Consider the following 21844-nt stretch of genomic DNA (forward strand, 5'->3'; position numbering starts at 1 on the left):
CTCCATCTGGAAAGCTCTGCCTCTGGGCTTCCAACAGATGTTTGAGCTCTTGAGCCTCCCTACTTGCCCTGCACCCAGCATCTGTTCCCTCTGGCCCTCCCCAGCCTTCCCTCTTACTGCTCTCTGCTACCAAGCACTGGAGATACTGGGTGCTCATTGGGACTCCCTGCCCAGTGCTCATACAAGGATCTTACACTTTTCCCTGGAGAACTCCTATTCAACTTCAAACATCCCTTCCAGCCTCTCAGGCAGCTTTCCAAAACCTCTTGGACAAAGCCAGATTCTCCCCCCACTTTTGGGGGGGGCTGGTGGGGGTCATACCCGACAGACCTCAGGGCTTACTACTGGCTCTGTGCTCAGGGATCACTCCTGGCAGGCTCAGGGGACCTTATGGGGTGCCAGGCATTGAGCTGGGTCAGCTGCGTGCTAGGCAAGTGTCCTGCTCCCTGTCCCATCCCTCTGGCCCTCTTCTTTTCCACTTTAAAATCACACTCGCACTCCGTGTTTTTTCACGTCATTTCTCCCATCAGACAGAAAGTTGGGTCAGGGAAAAGGGGTGTGTTGGCAACTTCTCTGTACCCTCCACAGTCCCCAGAGCCTTGCCAGGCACTACATATGGACAATGGAGGGAGGAACTAGGAGCCTGGCTTCTCCTAGCAATACCTTTTGTGAGTGAGTGTGTGTGTGTGTGTGTGTGTGTGTGTGTGTGTGTGAGAGAGAGAGAGAGAGAGAGTCTTGAACCCAGAGACCTCACCTGTATAAATCAAATGTTCTACCCCTGAGCTACATCCTAGACCCTTGCAAGTTTACTTTTTCTATTTTTGGGGGGTTGGGGGGGGGAGTGTCATACTGGGAGATGCTCAGGGGTTACTCCTGGCTCTGCACTCAGGATTCCTCCTGGCGGTGCTTATGGGATCATATGGGATGCCGAGGATCGAACCCAGGTTGACTGTGTGCAAGGCAAAACACCTTACCTCCTGTACTATCGCTTCAGCCCCTTAGAAGTTTGCTTTTTCTAGACAATGAATTCAGTATACTTAGGAGAAAAAATTTCATGATAAATGACTTACTATAGGTCATGGAGACTAAAGTGGCAGCTGCCGTCATTCTGCAGTGCTCCCGCTTAGCACTGGGCACCGCCAGGGAAGAGCGGGCACACGGCCTCCTTCATAGCTGCAGACTACAAGTCCCAGCAGGCTTCGCGCACGCACACTCTCCCCCCCCCCCCCACGACCCGCCCCTTCGCTGGGGTGGGGCGGGACCCGGGCTGGGGGCGGGGCCAGGGCCGTGGGGCCCTGGGCGCTGCCCCGGGAGTGGACTGCCCCAGGCGATCTAGGGCACAGAAGGCGCAGGCGCAGCGGGTTGGGTGACTGCAGCATCAAGTAGCGGCCTTTTGGCAACTGCATCTACAACAGGTGTAGACAGGTGGGTGAACTGAGAGGACTTGGGAGGGGGAGGGAAGGGGCTCTAGGCTCTCTAGTCTCAGGTGAGAGGGGAGGGAGGCAAAGTGGGGCGTGCTCGGGGGGGGGAAGCAGGACTGGGACGCCCCGGCCTCACCAGCCTAGGTGTGCCAGCCCAGGTGTGCCAGCCCTTGCTACGCAGCAACAGGTACTAGCCGGAGGGGGATGGGCAGAGGCACTTGCAGTAACTCACCCTCAGGAACAGGGCCGACTCATTTCAAGCTCCATCATATTCTCGGACACGTCATTTGCTGTCCCTTTAGTTTGTCTATCCACATTAGCCATCAGTCACCAGAAAGGGGGGTGGTGGCAACGGGAGGTAGGACAGAGTTTGTGTGTGATTCCCAAACTTCGCTGCCAGTTGACAGCCTGACACTTGCCTCCCGCCCCCAGACTATTGATTTAATTGGTCTGGGGCATGGCCTGGGCATGGGGTCTTCCAAGCTCTACCGGTATGGCAGCTGGAAGTTGGGTTTGGTCCGTGTGGGTCCCAGCTGAGCTGCTGACTCAAGCATCCCTGTGAGGTGACTGGTTCCTCTGGCTCCAACATTCTCGATCCCGAGGGAACAGCGTGGACGGTTGTGAGTCCTCAAGGGAGTGAAGATGAACACTGGAAGGTGTCGCTCAGTCAGCGCTGCTGTGGGACTGGCCTTCTAATGGGCCGGGAGATAGTTCAAAGGGCTGCAGCCCCTCAGAGGCCCCAGTTGCATAACCCCAGGACCTCTGCTTTCTTCTGGGGGAATCCAGTTTCATATCCTGGACCACTGCCCTCCCTGCACAGTTGGGGAGAGTCCCCTCCCGCCACAAAATCCAAAACCAATCCTAGTGTTTATGCATTTTGTTCTTTTGTTGTTTATTTTTTCTGTTTTGGGACCACATCTGGCAGTGCTCAGGTCTTACTCCTGGCTCTCTGTTCAGGAATGACTCCTGGAGGTTGTGAGACCAAATGGGATGCTGGGAAATCAAACCTGGGTCAGCTTCATGCCAGGCAAATGCCCTACCCGCTGTACTATTGCTCCAGCCCTGATCATGCACTGTAAACAGCTTAGTTGAAGTCCAAATGTGAGGGTAGCTCTTCTATCTTGAAAACCCCTCCTTCACGACTGGGATTCCAAGTGTTGTGCTGCTAGTATTCCAGAACTGATCTGCCGAGTGCCTCTCTCAGGCTAGAGAGACAGTACAGGGGTCCAGGTACCTGCCTTGCACATGGTCAGTCCCAGTTTGATCCCTGGAATCAACCCCCCAACCTTCCTGGCTTTGCCGAGTGTGGTCCCAAACCTTCATTCCCCCCAAAACAGTTCCTCTCCCTGCCTCCGAGACAGACTTTTACAGAGATACAGAAGGTGTTGAGGTGACAGAGCAGACGAGGGGTCCAGCTCTTATTCCCATCCTTCTAGCACAGACACTCTCCCACCCTCTACCTGCTGGCTTGCCTTTGTTGCACCTTTGTTCATTTGTTTTGGGCCACACTTTGCAATGCTCAGGGGTTACTCCTGGCTCTGCACTCAGGAGTCACTCCTGATGTTGCTCAGGAGACCATATGGGGTGCCAGGGATTGCACCCAGGTAGGAATTGAACCCAGGTCTGCCGCGTGCAAGGCAAATGCCCTACCTGCTGTTCTATCACTCGGGCCTCTTATTGCTTCATTGTTTGGGTGGGTGGATATTTGGGCCACACCCAGTGATGCTCAGGGATTACTCCTGGCTCTCCACTCACAAATTACTCCTGGTGGGGCTCAGGGGACCATATGGGATGTGGGGGGTCGAACCTGGGTTGGCAGCATGCAGGGCAAGCCCTACCCCTATACTATCGCTCCTGTTGTCCTGTTGTCCTGTCCTGTTGTCCACACTTCTTTAAGGGGCTCTCGGTAACCTTTTTTTTCTTTTGCTTTTTGGGTCACACCCAGCGATGCTCAGGGGTTACTCCTGGCTCATGCACTCAGGAATTGCTCCTGGCGGTGCTCAGGGGACCATATGGGATGCTGGGAATTGAACCTGTATCGGCCATGTTGGCTGCGTGCAAGGCAAACGCCCTACCCGCTGTGCTATTGCTCCAGCCCCTCTCGGTAACTCTTAAGGGCAAGGGTCACGGGGGCGACAGGACCAGGGTCTGGTCGCTGAGCCCATGTCTTATGATTCCTTTACAGGTTTCTTCCGGCTCCACCCTGGAGAGTCCTTTTGAAGAAATGTCCCTGGTGAGGGGCGGCTGGCTATGGAGACAGAGTGAGTGACACCAGGCCACACCCATGTCTGTCCCCAGCTAGTCTGGGGCTGGGGTGTGGGAGGGGGTTGTTTGGCTCGAAGGAACCCAGAATCTTAGTCTCCCTGCTCCTGGCTGTTGCTCTTCTGTCTGCCTGGAACATCCCTTGTATCCCTGGCCACTTGCTGACTCTGCATTCTTTCTGGCTCCTTCTGTGAGGAGCCCTCCCTCACTCTCCCTTGAACTCCCCACCCCTGCACTCCCTGTAGCACTACACTGGTTTTGTGGCTCCGTTCCTGGTTTCCCATAGCCGTTTTAGTGTTGGTTTCCCTCTCACTATCATGATCTGTGGCCCCCACACTCTCCATCTGTGTGGCCCCCAACAATGGCCTCCTCCACTGGGGGTTTGGTCTGTTCCTCTGTGGTCCCCAGGGCTGACCCCAGGACAAGGTTTGCGCAGATTGAAGACAGCCTCTGTGCTGGAGTTTACCGTCCTCTAAGGAGCTCTCATCCTTGTGCATTCCCATTAAGATTTCCAGAAACGGGCTGGAGCAATAGCACAGAGGGTAGGGCGGTTGCCTTGCACGCAGCTGACCCGGGTTCGATCCCTAGCATCCCATATGGTCCCCCGAGCACCGCCAGGAATGATTCCTGAGTGTGGAGCCAGGAGTAACCTCTGTGCATCACCGGGTGTGACCCAAAAAGAAAAAAAAAAAATTCCAGAAACAAAAATGCCCGAGTCTGAAGTGTGGACTTCCAGACCCACCTCGGACACCATCTCTGAACAGGCGGTGCAGGCCCAGAAGCCCCCTGTGCCCCACTCTTAGCTCAGCAACCCTTGGACCCTTTGAGTCCTGCCAGGACGCAGACCCTTGTATGGAGTGTGGGAGGTTTTTGACCTTAATGACAGGCCTCGAGGGGCTATGAGAAATGGCTCAAAAGGCTGAATCTGTGTTTTGACTTTGAAGTAGCCCCTGGCCATGGTCAGATGTGGCCCAAAAACAAAGAGACAGAAAGACCTTGAGGTTTAGGACTTGGCTTTGAAGTTCCTCCAGAATGGGCCTGAGCCAGAGAGATAGTACAGGGGTTAGGGCACTTGCCTTGCCTAGGGCAGAGCCCTGTCCCATCCCCAGCACCTCACTGCCAAGCATTGCTCCTGAGCAGAGAGTGGGGATTGCCCCTTGGCGTCACCGGGAGAGCCCATAATCCAAACTCCATCCTCACCGTCACCCCTCCAAAAACTGAATGTTGGCCGGTTGCCCATTTGGCATTCCGATGCTCTGAGCTAGGCCCAGGGGGAAGGGCTGCTGTCATGTCAGGGGGTGGTCTGACAGGCAGGCAGTTTACAGGTGAGTGAACTCCGGCTGCCCAGCACCAGCCTCAGCCCAGTGGCTCTGGACTCTCACACAGGCTCCATCCTCCGCCGCTGGAAGCGGAACTGGTTCGCCCTGTGGATGGACGGAACCCTGGGCTATTACCATGATGAGAACGCGTTGGATGAAGAGGACCGTGTGCTCATCCACTTCAACATCCGTGACATCAAGATCGGCCACGAGTGCCAGGGTGAGCTGCGCCCCTCTGAGGATGTGGGCACCTTCCTGTGGGAACCGGCCTTGGAAGGCTCTTCTCAGCTTTCAAGGACTTTCCACCGACCCTGCTTCTGGGCTGCCATCAACTCCAGTTTCTGAAGCCCTGATTCCTGAGATCTCTGTGATTAGGGGATGAGTAGCTCAGTGGGCTGGGCTTGGGCTTTGCAGGGGTGATGCTGGACACAGTCCCAGGATGGCCAGAAGCGAGCCAAGAGTAGCCCCTCGTGGGGCTGGAGAGAGCACAGTGGGTAGGGTGCCGCCCTGCACTAGGCTGACCCGGTTCAATCTCCCGTGTCCCATATGGTATCGGGAGCGTTGCCAGAGTGATTCCTGGATGCAAAGCCAGCAGTCACCAATGGGCATTTCTAGGTGTGGCCCAAAACCAAAACAAAGAACAAAGTTCCTTTCTGAGTTCACCCCCCGTGTTAGGCCTAGATCTGAAACTGGGGTCTGGGAGGTGACTCAGCCTCAGCACCTGCTCTCTTGGTGCTAGGGTCTTGATGAAAGGAAATAAAGCTGTTTAGAGAAGTGATTGGCTGGTGCAGCAACCCTCGCCAAGGCTCATAGCTCTAACAGGGTCATGGGAGAAAGAGGACCTAACTAGGGATGGGACATTGTGAAAACATTGGGGTGTGGGGGTGGGTTAAGGGTAGAGCAGAGAGGCTGGGGACACTGGGGATAAGGCAGCTGCCTTGCATGCAGGTGACCCCAGTTTGATCCCTGGCACTATATACGGTCTCTAAACACTGTCAGTAGTGATCTCTGAACACAGCCAGGAGCGATCCCTGAGCCTATGTAGTATCTCCACCACCACCTCTCACCCCCGACCAAAATAAAGGGTTAGCAGAGAGAGTCAGGGGTGCCTTACATGTGTGGGACTCTGTGCTTCACCCCTGATACACCACAGGCGCACACACACACACACACACACACACACACAGACATACACACAGACACACATACATGCATAAACACACGCACACAGGCACACACAGACACACACATACATGCACAGACACACACATACAGGCACACACATAGACACTTACAGACATGCATAGACACACACACATGCATAGACATACACAGACATATGCACAGATGCACACAGAGACATACACATACATACACACGGACATGTACAAAGAGACACACAGACACACAGACGTGCATAGACACACAAACACAGACACACACAGACATGCACAGACACACACAGACATGCACATACAGACATGCACACAGACACTCACACAGACACACACGTGTTGGCAATGGTCAGTACACAGGACCAGAGAAATCAGCTCCTGCTTTTGCTCTGGGTTGTGGGTGGGGGCAGGGCCGGGCCGATGGAAAGCCTGTGTGACTGTCCTAGATGTGCAGCCCCCTGAGGGCCGGAGCCGGGACGGCCTGCTGACCGTGAGCCTGCGAGAGGGCTCCCGCCTGCACCTGTGCGCTGAGACCCGTGATGACGCCCTGTGAGTGACCCTGGGGTGCGGGCAGGGAGGCCCCGGGAGTGGGCCAGAATCCTGCAGGGGTGGATAGGGGCCCAACCTGCAGGGGTCTTGGGCTGTGTGTCCTGCCCTCGAGTGGGGCCCTCCCACAGAGTCCAATTCCCCAAGAACCCCCTCTGCTAGCTGGCCCATCGGGGGCTTTGCTCTGAGGGTCCCTCAACTGCCGAACAGAGATAGCCCCCCTACCAAGAACTCCCAGCACCATGTCCTGCCCTGAGAAATACCCCCTCCCTTCGCCCCTCACATTCCTCCCCTGCCTACTCCCAGGGGAGAGTGGCCTGGCTCTGAGAGAAACGGGTGTGTGGGAGTGGGGCCGCTGAGCTCTGGCAAGACAAAGCACAGAGCGGCCTTGTCCACCCCGCCAGGTGCCATGGCAACCAACAAAGGCCCAGTTGTCCGGTGTCCACTCGGCCTTGCCCGGGGCGCCAGGGTCAGAGTGCCGGGATCTGTTTGTAGGTTCGGGATGGGGAGGAGAGGCTCGGGCATGTGGGAGTCTCAGCCCCTGCGAGACCAAACATGCCCAGCTGTTACACAGATGGGGAGAATGGAATTTCTGGAGGCCAGACACTTTGGGCTGAGAATGAATTAGGATGAACCGGAGAAGTGGCTCAATGGGCACAGGCTGGGCATGTGGGAGGCCCATATTCGGTCCCCAGTACCACATGGTCCCAAGCATCATCAGGAGCACCCCCGAGAGTGACTCACAACACCAACCAACCAAAACAATAAACTGGGGTGGGAGGCTGGATATTACAGCAGGAAGGGTGTTTGCCTTGCACGCATCTGACCCGGGTTCGATTCCCAGCATCCCACATGGTCCCCTGAGCACCGCCAGGAGTGATTCCTGAGTGCAGAGCCAGGAGTAACCCCTGTGCGTCGCAGGGTGTGACCCAAAAAGTCAAAAAAAAAAAATGAACTGGGAAGTTCTAGCTCAAGTGAAGGATGTGGTGGCAACTGGTCAGGGGTGGGGGCATCTTTGTTACCCAGGAGAGTCTCCCACTTCATTAGAGACTGGGCTGAGGAGGAGAGTCTGAAATGTGGGGACTCAAGGCCCCCTATCCCAGACTCAACCTCATGCTCTGGTGGGTTTGCTTTGCAGAGCGTGGAAGACGGCGCTGATGGAGGCCCACTCCACCCCGGTGAGCCCCCCACCCTTCCCTCACCCCTTGACCCTTCAGTCCCCCCTGCCATGGACCATGGGGGATGCAGACTCGGTCTCTACCTGCTGGGAGGTCTGGGTTCACTCCTGTCAGCAAACAGACTCACGTGCTGAGTCCCCAGGGAGACAGGTCAGGAGACCTGAGGGCGGCTTCCGGGAGCCGCGTTCTGGGACTGGCTTACCTGAACTGTGTGTGGCAGGTGTGGTGGTGCCAGAGAAGCTCCCGCGGTTCCTCATGACTACTTTGGGGTTGTTTTTGTTGCTTTACCTTTTGTTGTTGTTGTTTTGTTTTGCGGCCACACCAGGTGGTGCTCAGGGCTTACTCCTGGCTTTGTACTCAGGAATCACTCCTGAGTGACTCTATATGAGGTTCCAGGGATTGAACCGGGTCAGCCATGTGCAAGGCAAGTGCCCTACCCACTGAGCTATCTCTCCGGCCCCTGGTTGTTGTTTTTTCCTGCATGGAGACGAAGCTTCAGTGCAGGAGGGTTGTCCCCCGGCCTGCTGGAGACTGGGGCTCAGTGCCAGCACCACACGGTCCTGCAAACTTTGCTGGGAGAAACTTCTGAACACTATGCTGGGAATGGGTCCTGAGTACCTCCCGGTGTGGTCCCTCCAGAAACAAAACACTCAGCCCCACTCAACCCCACAACAAATAGTTCAGTTTTGGCTGTGTATGGGCCCAGTGCCATGCACTAGGAATCAGAGAAGAGTCAGGAGGCGTGGCCAGGCCCTCCCTTGCTGACGTGGGGAGTCAGGGTGAGCTCATCCATCCCGGCTATCTGCTTCCATGGCTCCGGGACATGACGCTCGGACAGAGACGTGCTGGGCTGCGCTTCAGGTAGCTGCCTCCCTGGTGGCCAAGCCAGGTGGGGGTTGGGGGGGGGGGCGGGCAGACACGAGAATTAGGATGAGTCCAAAGAATGACAGAAAGAAACCAGGGGAGACTGGTGACCGAGGAAACAGCTTTAAAACATTTTTTTTTCTATTAAAGATTTACAGCGTCATTGATAGTTGAGTGAGGGCTTCACCCGTTATTCTGGTGATAAGGGTGTGTGGTGTAACACACTAAACAAAACTGAAAACATGGGACGGAAGGACTCTGAAGGGAACAGTTTTCCAGGCATCAGGAGCAGCATGTGACCTGAGGGGGTCAGGCTGGCAGGATGGAACAGAAGGTGGCGGGTGTGAGCTCAGGGGTGAGGGGCGCTGGCGGCCAGCTAAAGATGGGCTTCTGCTCAGAGCGCCAGGAGCCAGAGACAGTTTTTCAGACAAGCTGTGGAGGGTTTGCAGTTTTTTGTTTGTTTTTGTGGGGGAGAGGGCCACACCTGGCGATGCTCAGGGGTTACCCCTGGCTCTGCACTCAGGAATTACTCCTGGGGGTGCTCAGGGGACCCTATGGGATGCCAGGGATTGAACCCAGGTTGGTTGCGTGCAAAGCAAACACCCTCCCCATTGTCCTGTTGCTCCAGCTCCTACTGTGGAGTTTTAAGCAGCCTGTGGCAGGGCAGGGGTGAGGGGGGCAGAGCAGGTGAGAGAGGATGTCCTGAGACCAGTGGGACAGTCCAGTCCAGGTGTCTGTCTGCACTCTGGCCTTGCTGGCCAACATGTGGCTGAGTCAGACACTGAGGAAGGGTCCGCAGAGCTTGGTGATTGGTGGGATGGAGGGTGCGGAGCTGCCCGAAGCCCCCACTGCTGACCCACTGCTGGCCCCTGCCTGGCTCTGATTCACCCTGGAACCTTAGGATAGCTGCCCTTGTACATGCCAGGATTTTGAATCCTATTTTGCAGGTAGGTAAGCGGAGGTTCAGAGATTGGGAACACTTAGTTCTGAGGGTTCCCCGGGCAGGAAGAGGGCCCAGACAGGCCTGGAGAGGCTGGAAGCTGGGAAGGGAAATCTGGGACTGAGGAGGCTGGGGGAGGGGTCAGCTAGTGGGGAGACTTTGCTAGGTTGGGGGCCCTGGCTCTGAGCCCCAACTGTCCCTCATGGAGGGACCATCCTGAGAGGGGGGAGCCGCAGGTGAGGTTGACCGTTCTGCCCCCAGTGACTCTATGAAGCAGCCCGTCCCTGCTCCGCCTGTCCTGTCCTGTCCTGCTCACCACAGACACACACCTGCACACCCAACACACCCCACACCTGACACGCATACAACCTTGCCTACCACATATCATACAAACACTTTACATGCACAACACACACATACACACACCGCACATACATCACACACAACACCCCCACACATCTCATATACCACATACTATACAAACTCTTCACATACATACACAACACACCACACACATCACACACAACACGCCCTCACCCTCCCATGCATACAGCCCCTTATACCACATAATATACATACATGCACACACATCATGTATACCCGCGCACTTGCATGCATTCAGCCCCATATACCACATGCCATACGAACACCGCACATACACATGCCCCACACATACCACAGAGACACACACTGCCCGGAAAGTCACACACACAGCACACACGCACCCTCACACACGTGCATGGACACACATCACCTCTCACATACACTCTACATGTACAACACAGGCCCCTTCCCCTTCACCCCCCTCGCCCCGTGGCTCCCATCCTCCCTCTCCCATGGCTCTGTCTCTGTGTCTGTCTGTCCTCCACCGCATCTGTCTGTCCTCACTGCTGCCCATGTCTCCCGTCCCTCACATGCCGGTGAGTTAGATTCTGTGCTTTGTCCCTCCACGCTGCAGGTTTCTGCCCCACTGGGGCGGGTGGAGATTCTAGGAGGAGGCCCCTTTTCTCTGTAGGGCCACGGGGAGAGGCACCCCCAGGGGCAGGCTGGGAGGTTGGAGTTGGCGGGTGGGGTCCCTCAGCGCCTCACATGCGAGGGGCGCGCTTCAGCATCCTGCAGGTGAAGCCGGCAGCATGCTGGGCTCTCATCCTCCTCCAAGCTCTCTGCACAGTCGCTGGGCCTCTCCAAGCCTGCCTGGGGCCTGAGGAATGTCCCTTCCCCCAGTGGCCAGTGGCAGAGGCCCAATGTCCCTGCCCAAGAGCTCGGAGCATCTCCAGGCTTGCAGGGCCACTGACACCAGCCCCCCACCCCCACCCCGCGCCCCTTCCTGGGGTTCTGTGGCTCGCGCAGGCCCCCGCTGGCACTGTCCCTCCCAGGAGCCGCCGGCTTTGCCCCACGGTCAGGTGTGGGAGCCGCTCGTGGAGTCCCTGTAAGTTTGAGAGGCGGATCTGGGTAAGTGCTGGCTCAGCCCTCCCTGTGTCCACTCTGGTGTCCCTCCAGGCCTGGGCTGGTTCCTTTCTTTCTCAGCTCGTGAATGTTCCATGGCTCCCCACACCCACAGCCACAGGCACCCCACACCCCTGCCTGGGCCAGGGTCTGCCCTGGCCGTGTCACCTTCCCCTGTCAGCCTGTCCCTCTGCTCCCACCGGCCCTTCCCTCCTCCAGCCTTTGCACATGCTTCTCTCCGCTTCCATCCTGGCCTGATAAAGGGCTGCTGGTCCTCTCAGATCCACACCAAAGCCACCACCTCCACGGGGAGCTGCTCCCAACCCTCCAGGCAGAGCCCTGGCCCTCAGGGAGCCCCGCCCGTCTTCAGTCTGCTGGTCGGGCTGTGTTTGTTTCTGTCTCTGTTCTCTCCCGAGACCAAAGCCAGCACCCGGTCTGCTCAGCCATGTCTCTGCAGAGTCTGACACAGGGATGGGTATACAGCAGGCACTCAATGAGTGCTCATGGGGCCTTGCCTGCGGCCAACCAGAGTTTGTATCCCTGGCACCTCATAGGGTCCCCCGAGCCCCGCCAGAAGTAATTCCTGAGCACAGACCCAGTAGTAAAATCCTGAACACTGCTGGGTCTGACCCCAGAACAAACAAAGGAATGTTCAGGCGTGGGACTGTCTTGTCTGGCACCAGGAGGCCTCAAGTGGAGTTCAGTTCAGTTCGTGAGAAAGTGATAGAGGAAGAGAGGAGTGAGAATTCTTTGCTAGCATCACTGTCATGTGACTGTAATTCAGTTTGCGTCTGTCTGCCTGTTCTCCCGGTGCTTTCAGAAAGCAGGATGTGGGGATAAACCCGCTCTCTCCTCAGTGCCCAGCCTGGTCTGGAATGGCTCAGGGGCCTTGTGGCACAGTACCTGTGGTCTTAGTAAGCTATGCACTCTCTCCAGCACAGTGGCTGTCTCTACAGCTGCGTCTGGGCACAGACTTAACCAAATGGTTAGGCCCCAGCTCCAGATGCTCTTTGATCGGTAGGTTGAGGCTGGGAGTTGGAGCTCTGGCTTAATTTTTTTGCTTTTTGGGTCACACCTGGCAATGCACAGGGGTTACTCCTGGCTTTGCGCTCAGGAATTACCCCTGGCGGTGCTCAGGGGACCATAAGGGATGCTGGGAATCAAACCCGGGTTGGCCGCGTGCAAGGCATAGCCCTACCCGCTATGCTATTGCTCCATCCCCTTAATTTTTTTTTTCCCTCCTGGCTGGAGAGACAGCTCAGTGGGTTTAATGCATACTTTGCATGCAGGAGGCTGGGTCCGATCTCTGGCACCACACATGGCCCCCTAAGTACACTAGGAGCAACCTTGAGCACTGATCTAGGAGTAGTCCCTGAGCCACCAGGTATGGGCCAGCCCCTTCCCCCTCAAAATGCAAAACATCTGGACTGGAAAGATAGTACAGCGGGTAAGATACTTGCCTTGTACGTGGCCAACCTGAGTTTGATCCTCAGCATCCCATATGGTCCCCCAAGTCCACCAGGAGTTATTTCTGAGTGCAGAGCCAGGAGTAACCCCTAAGCACTGCCCGGTGTGACCCTCGCCTCCCCCATCCCCACCCCAAATACAAAATATCTGACCTTTGAATTGGGATGGAGCTCAGTGGTAGAGCATCTGACTTGCATGTGTGAGGCTTTAGGTTTGAATCCCAGCACCACACACACGTTTAAAAAAAAAAACACATACATTTAAAATACTTTTCCAGATGGGGCAGGGAGATGCTTAAAAGGTGTTGACGCTCGCTTTGGCAGGTGAAGATGGAAGTTTGATCCCTGGCACCATATCCCAGCGCCACCTGCTGGTCGCCAGCCGCACTAACTCGCAGGCCTAAGCCCTGCGCCATCCAGCATCACCTGGGAATGGTCCCGCCCGCCTCCAGGGGCGGATGGAGGGAGGAGGGGAGGAAGCTTGAGCTTGGGAGGCTCCAGAAGAAACACAGTTCTCCTGGTGGTTCTGATGTGTAGAACCACTGAGCCCAGTGGTTCAGCTGGGCTCTCACAGCGCCTTGGGAGAGGACAGTGGGTCCCCAATCAGGACTGAGAAAATAGCCCCTCTGAGAGGTCATAGAACTGGACGAGCGTGAAGATTCATCAGAGCAAACTGTCCCCCACACTCAGACTCAAACAGCTGGGCGGAAGGGCACTTGCCTTGCATTTGTGAGGCCCTGGGTGCAATCCCAGACAATACAAGCAAACCAAACCAAAACAAAGTCAAATCCCCAGTCCATAGAAGTTTGTCTAGAGTTGTCAAAAAATAGGCATTCAAAGATTGTAAACCCAAGTCCACCACAGCTTCCTGAGGAAAAGGGCCAAGTAACCTGCCCTCCTGATCAGCTGACTTGTCCCTGCAGAAGAGGCTGAGCCTGAGCGACGGATGATGGAAATCACGCTTGGAGAGTCTGTCCTTTGGGGCTTGTTGCCAGGTGACTGGCAGAGTTTACTCTGGGCCTCCCACACCTGGAGGGTAGAAACGGGTGATCCACAGGGAGATGAGGTGTTTGCATTCTCCTCAGGGCCTTACAGGTGTGGACACGGCACCTAAGCTTCCCTACGAGTAATACTGGGGGTGGGGTGGGGGGCCTGAATGCTGGCATCTCTTCTAGACAGAGCCATATCCTGGCCACCTCCACACAGAAGCCCTCTTGGATCCCCTTAGGCAAGCAGGATGGTCACCTGAGACTGTGTCTGAGGACCAGCACCAGGGAAATAGCGTGGAGATTTCACCTCGGAAAACTCCGCTTTTTAGAGTAACTAAAGACACGCTGTAATCTGATTCTAACCCTCACATTTCATCCTGTCTTCAATCTTACATAATTTGACTTTGGGGGATGAGAGGTGCCAGGGGTCCAACCCAGGGCCCCACACATGGAAGGTGGTTACTACTCTAGCACTGAGCTCCATCTGGGTCCCTTTCCTCCCCTAAGATTCCTCTGGCTTAGCTGGCTTCCTCCCCAAATTATTCTGAAAGTGTTCTTCCAAGTCCAGTTTGGAGTCCCATAACTCCAAATTGTCAAAACCATGGTCATGAGGATGGGCGAAAGAGCAGACATAGGAAAAAACCATGAGGGGCTGGAGCGATAGTACAGCGGATAGGGCGTTTTTCTTGCATGCAGCCGACCCGGGTTCTATTCCTAGCATATGGCCATATGGTCCCCCGAGCACTGCCAGGAGTAATTCCTGAGTGCATGAGCAAGGAGTAACCCCTGTGCATCGCCGGGTGTGACCCCAAAAGAAGAAAAAGCCACAAGACCTGGTTTCTGATGTGGAAGATGCATAGAAGAGGGCAGGGGTGCCAGCCTGATTCTAGGCTTAAGTAATGGTGGGGGCATTTAGAGATTGTATTGACGGGAGGAGCAGGCTTGGGCATGGGGATGGGAAATTGATGAAATCACTAAGATTGGTCAAGTTTAAGTCACCCGGATTTCTCAGAGTTGCTGGTATGCAATCCAGTTGGAGATTTCGGAGGAAAGTGACTAAGAGAGGGAACCCGCCCCCTCGCAGGTCTGATCTCCTGAGGGTATCATGAAAAACTGATGTCAATATATTTATTGGTTCTTGCCAGTCACCTGGGTCTAGGGTGATGCTTAAAGTCCTCTCCTCTGGGAAGTTCACATTTGGAGTGTGGGCATGGGGTGGGGGTGGGGGAGGACAGGAAGAAGCACAGTCCCTAGAGAACTAGACTAAGGGAGTCCTGGGCTATCTAAAGGGTGGCTGGGGTCATGGTTGGGGGGTGGGAAGGTTCCCCCCAACCACCACTGCCTGCCAACACTGAGCATTCTCTGAGCGCCAATCCTGGCTCTGCGAAATGTGCATATAATGCCTTTGGTAGAAATCAGGGAGGGTAACATGCCGACACTCTGAAGGACCTGGTACATAGTAGATGCTCAATAATGATTTTAGTGACCTCCCGCCCCTTCTCTTCTTTCCCTTCCTTCCTCCCCAATCCTCCTATTTCCTGGCCTGGGGGGCACAGCCAGGATCCCCTTCCAGTAATTAGGAGAGGAGAGAAATCCACTGGGCTCCTCCAAGTGGCTTCACTGGGGTGGAGGGGGGTGCTGCTAGCAAATGCTGGTCTGCCTGTGCAGGGCAGTTGGGAGCCATGGAGGATTTTCCAGTGTGGGCAGAGTGCGGGGACAAGACCAGTGTGGGAATGTGGCACCCTTGGGAGCTGGATGTAGAGTTTTAGAGAACGGGGAAACCCTGTACTATTGCTCCCGAAGCTGCTGGTCCCTGGGATCACCTTTAGAAACTTACGGGCTGGGTTGGGCTGGCTTGGGTGTGGGGGATAGGGGACCGAATCAGGGTCCGGGGATGCCAGACAGCTGACCCGCTGGGCGTCCCCAGGTGCGCGTTTACAGCCCGTACCAGGACTACTATGAGGTGGTGCCCCCCAACGCGCACGAGGCGACTTACGTCCGCAGCTACTACGGACCAGCCTATGCAGGTAAGTCCCTGCACCTCCGTGCCCCCCGTTTCCATCCATCAGTTGGAGTGTGGGCATGGGGTGAGGGTGGGGGGCCCTTCCGAACTTATCAGTTGGGGGTATGCCCTGTTCTTTCAGTGACAACGTCTTTTTCCAGTCGGGGCTTCTCCAGGGCAACCCCTGTCCCTACGCTCAGAGTAGAACTTGGATGGGCGCTGTTTTGCTTTCTGGGCGGACCGTCCCTCTCTGGACGGCCTCTGCGGGCCTGACTGCCCGTCAACACGCGTTCTTGAGCTGGTGGCGACCCCTGGTGGCCAATGCGGGAATGGGCGCCGACTCCCGTCTGAGTCGGTCTGGAGCGTCCCCACCCCCATCGGTGCTTCGCTTTCCTGGGGTTTCCTTGACAATTTGCCCACAGTCCCGTCTGCGACCGAGCTGACGCTAGGAACCTTCGAGGACGGAGGGGCTACTGCCCGCATCGAGCTGTCAGTTCCGGGAGGCAGGAGAGAGGGGCAGGAGTCCCGCGGGAGCACGGCTCCGAAGAGCTCTCCGTGCTCCGTGCTGGGCTCTCATCTCTCCCGCCCTCCGGGCTCTCTCTCTGCAGGTCCCGGCGGCGTGACACACGTCATCGTGCGGGATGATCCCTGTTACAGCTCCGGCGCCCCGCTGGCCATGGGCATGCTGGCGGGGGCCGCCACGGGGGCCGCCCTGGGCTCGCTCATGTGGTCTCCGTGCTGGTTCTGAGCCCAGGAACCCGAGCGCGCTTGCGGGCGGAGGATAGCGTCCCCTTTCCTAGTGCCCCCCACCCCCACCCCACTCAGCTCTGCCCCTCTTTGGCCTCTTTTCCTCTTTTTAACTCCTTCTAGGCTTGGACCCACCCCTGGTGCTCCCTACCCCTATCCCCAACTAGGGAAGAAGTTTCCATCCCAAGCACAAACATGGCTCAAAAGCCTCAACCTACCACCAGGCAGTCCAGAAACCGATATACTCCCCCCAACCCCACCCCATGGCACCGTGGAGCACAGAATGCAAAACTCAATGGATTTGAAGTTACCCGGGCCCTGGCACTCGTGACACAGGAGAGACAGGCTCTTCCGTCCTTTTGCTTTGGGCTTTAGCGGGGAAACGGGACAGTCGAACAGTCACCTGGCACACGGGAAGGTTTGGCAGGTGGTCGAGGGCAAGAGTGCAGAGCTTGTTGTACATCATGGCACGTCCAAGGGGCGTTTAAAAGGAATCTGCTGGGGGCTGAAAGACAGTACACAGTGGGTAGGGTGTTTGCCTTGCATGTGGCACTTGATCCTTGGTATCTCATATGGTGCCCCCAGCACCACCAGGAGTAGTTTACTGAGTGCAGAGCCAGCAGTGACTCCTGAGCATCAAAGGGTGTGGTCCCAAAACAAAAGGTGTGGGGATCCCCTGCACCAGGGTGAGGGCAGTACCCCAGTCATGGGTACCCTGCAGAAGACAAGGCTTGCTGGGTAAGGGGGAGGGGGGACTCTGCAAAGGGAAGAATAAAGTATTGCCCGTTTCCTTAGTACTGACACATCTAACCTCCCAGTTCTCTCTAAATTGAGCCCCATCTTTGCCCACTAGCAGCTTCCCGGGTTCCCCGTTTCTTCTGTGCTCACAAAGCCCCTGTTCTTGCATGTCAGGATGCCTCTGGGTAGTAACTGGGATCCTGTTGCTGGGGTCAGGTGAGTTCTTGTGACCTCTGACCCTTGGATGGTGCCTCCGATGGGAAATGCTTTTATGGTCCCTGGGAGCTGGGCTCTTTGTTCCAGAGATGGCTGCCGCCAGTGGCCTGTCCCTCCTTTCTCCGAGAAGGCAGAGGGAGCTCTGCCCTCTGGGGACCACCTACATGTGACTCGGCCTGGAAGACACAGGAGAGCTCCCTGACGTTGCCCAGCAGCCCCCTTTCAACCCTCCACCCCCATTCTCCACCCCAACAGGAATGCTCCCTGCCCAGCCAGCAGCCTGCTAATGTTCCTTGTACCTGGGGCTCCCCTGACCTGCTGTAGAGGCTAATAAAGGTGTGTGGTTGGCGCAGCCCTGGCTCAGGCTTTGTTTGTGGCCCCAGAGGCTCTGTCTCCTGGGACTGTCTATGACTCAGCAGGAAAAGGGCCTTCTCTGCTCCGTGGATGCTGAGGCCGTGGAACTGGCAATGGCATGTTGCTGATTTAGGGTGTCACTGGACCTGTGGCTCATCAGGTGTGAGGGGGCTGCACCGGAATCTCTATGGTCTGAGCTAGGCATGGACCATCTGGCGTGTGCTTTCTGTGGGTTCTTTTCCAGCCCGTCCCACAGAAGTCCAAGGAAGGAAAACACAGTCAGCCACAGACATCCAGGAGTTGCTGGGCCCAGGGACTGAGTGAGACAGACTAAAGCCTTTCTCCGTTTTTATCTAGCCCAGGGAGGAACTATTCTGGAGGATTAGTTTTCTAACAGTGATCTTGGTGGGACCAGCAGACAGGACAGAGCCCACATTAAGTCCACTGTGTGTGTCCCAATCAACTGTGATCTGGAAATGATCAGGGACCCTATCCCAGGAAGAAGCACAGATGAGAGGGCCCAAACACCAGGGAAAATGAGTTAGCGAGAGGCCAACAGCAATGACTCAGTGAGGTGGGAGCCTGGAGAAGGTGTCTGACTCTGCCTCCAGACAAGGGCAAGCTTGGGCATAAACACAAAGGACAAACACTCCCTAATCCTACTTACCATAATACCTGGAATAGCCAAATTCGTAAAAACAGAAAACAAAAGCAACATTTCTGGAGCTGGGGGAATGCAGTCATCCTTTAGAACAGTTTTCATTTCCTAGAATTTTATGTAGGTGGAAGCAGAAGATACTTAATTTTGTCCAACTTTTCCCACTGGGTAATTACTGAGTCATCTGTTTTGTTGTGGTTATTAAAGAGCACATCCCACTTTATTAAACTATGCCATAGTTGCATGTACCATAATTTGTATCTTTAGTAGACATTTGTGTTTTTTGGTTTGGGGCCGCACACACTGGCTCTGCAGAGGAATCACTCCTGGGAGTGCTCGGTGAAGTGCATAAGTGCTCAGTGAAGTGCATGGCTTTCGATTTTGAATCAGAAAGGCAAGTGCCCCACCCACTGTACTATTTGCTCTGGCCCCAAGGCTTTCTTTAGTGGAAGAGCAGAACGTCAGGGAATCGCCGGACTGCTGGTGCTCAGTGGGCTATGAGGTGTATGGTGGTAGTGCTAATGCACTTCGAGCCATGATGCTCACACACTCAACTCCACTGCTCACTGAGGTTTCAATTCCCTATAGCTGTGGGGCCTGCTAGGTGTCCCATTTTTTGACCAAGGCACACACGTCCTCGTAATAGTTCTTGCAGTGGTGCTCACACGCGCTTACCAGCAGTCACAGTTCCCAGCCTAGGAGCTTGTACACGTATGGTTGTGGTACAGCCAGGAATCTCCTGTGGCACCAGGGCTCACCGCACAGGCTGCTAAGACTGCACTCAGTGCATGTGGCACATGGCAAGAATTTGAACCCTGAGCCTTACACTTGCAAGGCAGTTTGCTAAGTCATGTTCTCAATTCCCCATTCAACTACTTTTCATCAATATACACCTCCACCACTGATTGGTCCTTGAGTCATTCTCTTACCCCAGCAGTCAAAATACTTTTAGTCCCCTGGGATTTCTTAGTTTTTAGTTATCTTGCTATTTTTCTGGAATCCATTTCATTTTTTCTAGTTCAAGGGAGAAACTAAAGAAGCTAATGCACCACCTTGGCAGGAATAGGAAACCAAGTCAGCAACTGTTTTCCTTTGTATTTTTATGCTTTTGGCAGCAAAATTATGTCTACTAAAAAAAAATCTGGGCCTTGAACATAGTTCACTGCTCCGGTGAAAGAACCCCAAACCAACTGTGAAACCAAATGTGAAAAGCAGCATAACTCCAATGCTGCAGTATAGGAAGACAACTCCGCCCACCTCAGAAACGACAAGCTCCTTCAAATAAAGAGTATGACCCATCTGCCATATTGAATCGATATTTATTTCAGGACATGCCATGTCAAAATAAAACAAAAAGTCAATCCTTGTCTTTAACAATAATATTGTATTATAAAAGCACTTTACAACTCCATCCCATCTTTGAGTATAAGTTACTGGTATGTAGACTAATGATTATCTGAAAGCATTTTCCTATTCAGACCCATAATCCAAGTGCTCTCTGAATATTACAAGGTGACAAGAAGTGGGTAGTGGAGGAGGAAGAGCAAAGTGGGGGGAATAAGGTTCTCCTGGTTAAGGATTTTGTTGCAGTGAAGGGATGAGAAAGGATGAAGATATTTTTGTCTTTTCATCTTTATACTGTGTTAAGTAATGCTTACAACATAAATTCAGCAGGCTTTTCCTGAGCTGCAACTCAGAAATTTTCTTCCTGCAAACAATGTATTTACAAATGTGTTTATTAACTTACACAGCAATCTCACAATAACTAGTAAAGATTAAAAGGGTGCACTCCTAGTATATTTGTTTGCAGTGTTTTAAGGGAAATACATATTGCCATGGTGATGAAGCGCTAGGTAGATCGAACAAAACATCTAAAAATTGCAGTTAAAAAAAAAGGGGGGTGAGAAATAAATATCACCAAAGAAAAGACTAATTATAGCTTAAATATAAAACTAAATCACTAGTTAATTAACCAAACTATACATATCTTAAAAAAAAAGCAAAATTAGCCTGAAAGACCCAACATTTAAAAAATGCTAAAAAATAAGGCATAAATCTGCATAATATTGAGTTTTATTTCTTTTTTCTCTTTTCCCTCTCCTATGTATATTATTCCAGATCTGCCTCTAGAGGCTTATAAGAAAACTGTTCCCGTTTTCAATTTGACCTCTAATGTCCTGAGCAATGCATTTGCTATTCTGCTGAGGGTTCTTTTGTTGGTAAGTTTTAGATAGCACATTTTTGATAGGTTATGGTAGTTTCGATCAAGGTGCAAAATTCGAATTTTTTCACTGGTTTTCTGAAAGGAATGTGATTTCTACAATGCCTTGCCTGAATAGCAATTTTTAAAAAATAAGGTGTATGGGGAAATAAGAGAAATCTATTGCTTAAGGTTTTTTGTTTTCTATTTTTTTCCTTAAAAACAAAAGGTATCTTTTTAAAAACAACAATTTTTATATCTTGGGAGAAATAGTTCATTAGAGAATTAATCATTAAAAACATGTTGAGATACCTGTTTGCTATTCCCTCCCAGAGTCTAATAAAGCACATGTGAAAAGGTCATTTCTTTTGGTCAGAAACACAGTTTATGTTCATTCACTAGTAAGCACTCAGTCTGTTCACTAGGGCTCATTTTGAAGATGCACCAGACCCCTTTTTAATTCAAGCACTGCCTACCATGATAGCTGAGTTTTGATCTCAAATCAGGTCTAAATAATTTATATCAGTGCTCAAAAAATTTTTTGGACATTTCGGCTCTAGGCCTAGAATAAGTGGTATCACGAAAATTTAATGAAAATTCCAATAGGCCTGATCTAATTGCTGCTTTGCCTCCTCTTGTTTGTTGTGAAGGAAGTAGGGAACAAACAGGGAGAGGTGAGAAAATCAGGGGGAGACAAGGAGGTAGGCCAGTGCTGCTGCTGCAAAAAATTGCTCCTTAACCAAGCCACACACTGTCGAGATTTCTATCATTTTGAAGTACATTATCGTAACATTGTAAAGGAAAAAAATGTTAAGAAAATGTATCTTATTTGTTATCACTGGAATATGCTGGAATTTTTGGCTTTTTGTAAAATATAAATAATGAAGACACTGACTTTTTTGTGCTTGTGAAGCTAATAGATCATCTCCACGAGACAGGCAGCAATGATGAATTGCAATACGTTATTACCAAAGGGAAAGGGTTTCAAGCCAATATTCACACTGCAGTCAATGAAAGAGTAAGGGAGCCAAAGCAGTGGGCTTCTGGAGAAGGTTGACGATGCCAGAGGATTAGCAGGAGCAGCCCCCTTCGCTGACTGGTTGCTCCTGAGGCTTCTCCAGTTTGATGTCAATCACTGAAACAAAAGTTAAGGATCTGGGAAGTTTCATTCCAATTCGACGAAGCACATATATTTCTGGTAAGTCCCTTCTATTTTTTATTTGGCTTCAGATCCTACACAGCTGCAATTTTCTATATAGCAATTTCATAATATGAGAAATTCAACAAATTTGCTCATTTCTATTATATTCAGAGTCAGAATAA

The 21844-nt window shown here is 53.3% G+C and overlaps 2 protein-coding genes across 3 annotated transcripts in view; one reads left to right on the forward strand and one right to left on the reverse strand.

Annotated features, from left to right (window-relative positions):
* Positions 1–1294: 1294 nt before the first annotated feature.
* PLEKHB1 (pleckstrin homology domain containing B1) lies at positions 1295–16394 on the forward strand. Its single transcript, XM_056116108.1, has 7 exons — positions 1295–1425; positions 3607–3682; positions 5070–5222; positions 6624–6726; positions 7862–7901; positions 15534–15633; positions 16217–16394. The coding sequence occupies exons 2-7, from the start codon at positions 3646–3648 to the stop codon at positions 16354–16356; spliced, it is 573 nt and encodes a 190-aa protein (XP_055972083.1). The 5' UTR covers positions 1295–1425; positions 3607–3645; the 3' UTR covers positions 16357–16394.
* A 3227-nt stretch (positions 16395–19621) lies between these two features.
* RAB6A (RAB6A, member RAS oncogene family) overlaps positions 19622–21844 on the reverse strand; it is a 48256-nt gene continuing 46033 nt past the window's right edge. For both annotated transcript variants that reach the window (XM_056115936.1, XM_056115935.1), the window contains exon 8: positions 19622–21656. In XM_056115936.1, coding sequence (XP_055971911.1) covers positions 21592–21656 — 65 coding nt within the window. In that variant the 3' untranslated portion in view covers positions 19622–21591. The remainder of the gene's footprint in view (positions 21657–21844) is intronic.

Source organism: Sorex fumeus, unplaced genomic scaffold (genome assembly GCF_029834395.1).
Source record: "Sorex fumeus unplaced genomic scaffold, SorFum_2.1 ptg000030l, whole genome shotgun sequence".
Lineage (NCBI taxonomy): Eukaryota > Metazoa > Chordata > Mammalia > Eulipotyphla > Soricidae > Sorex > Sorex fumeus.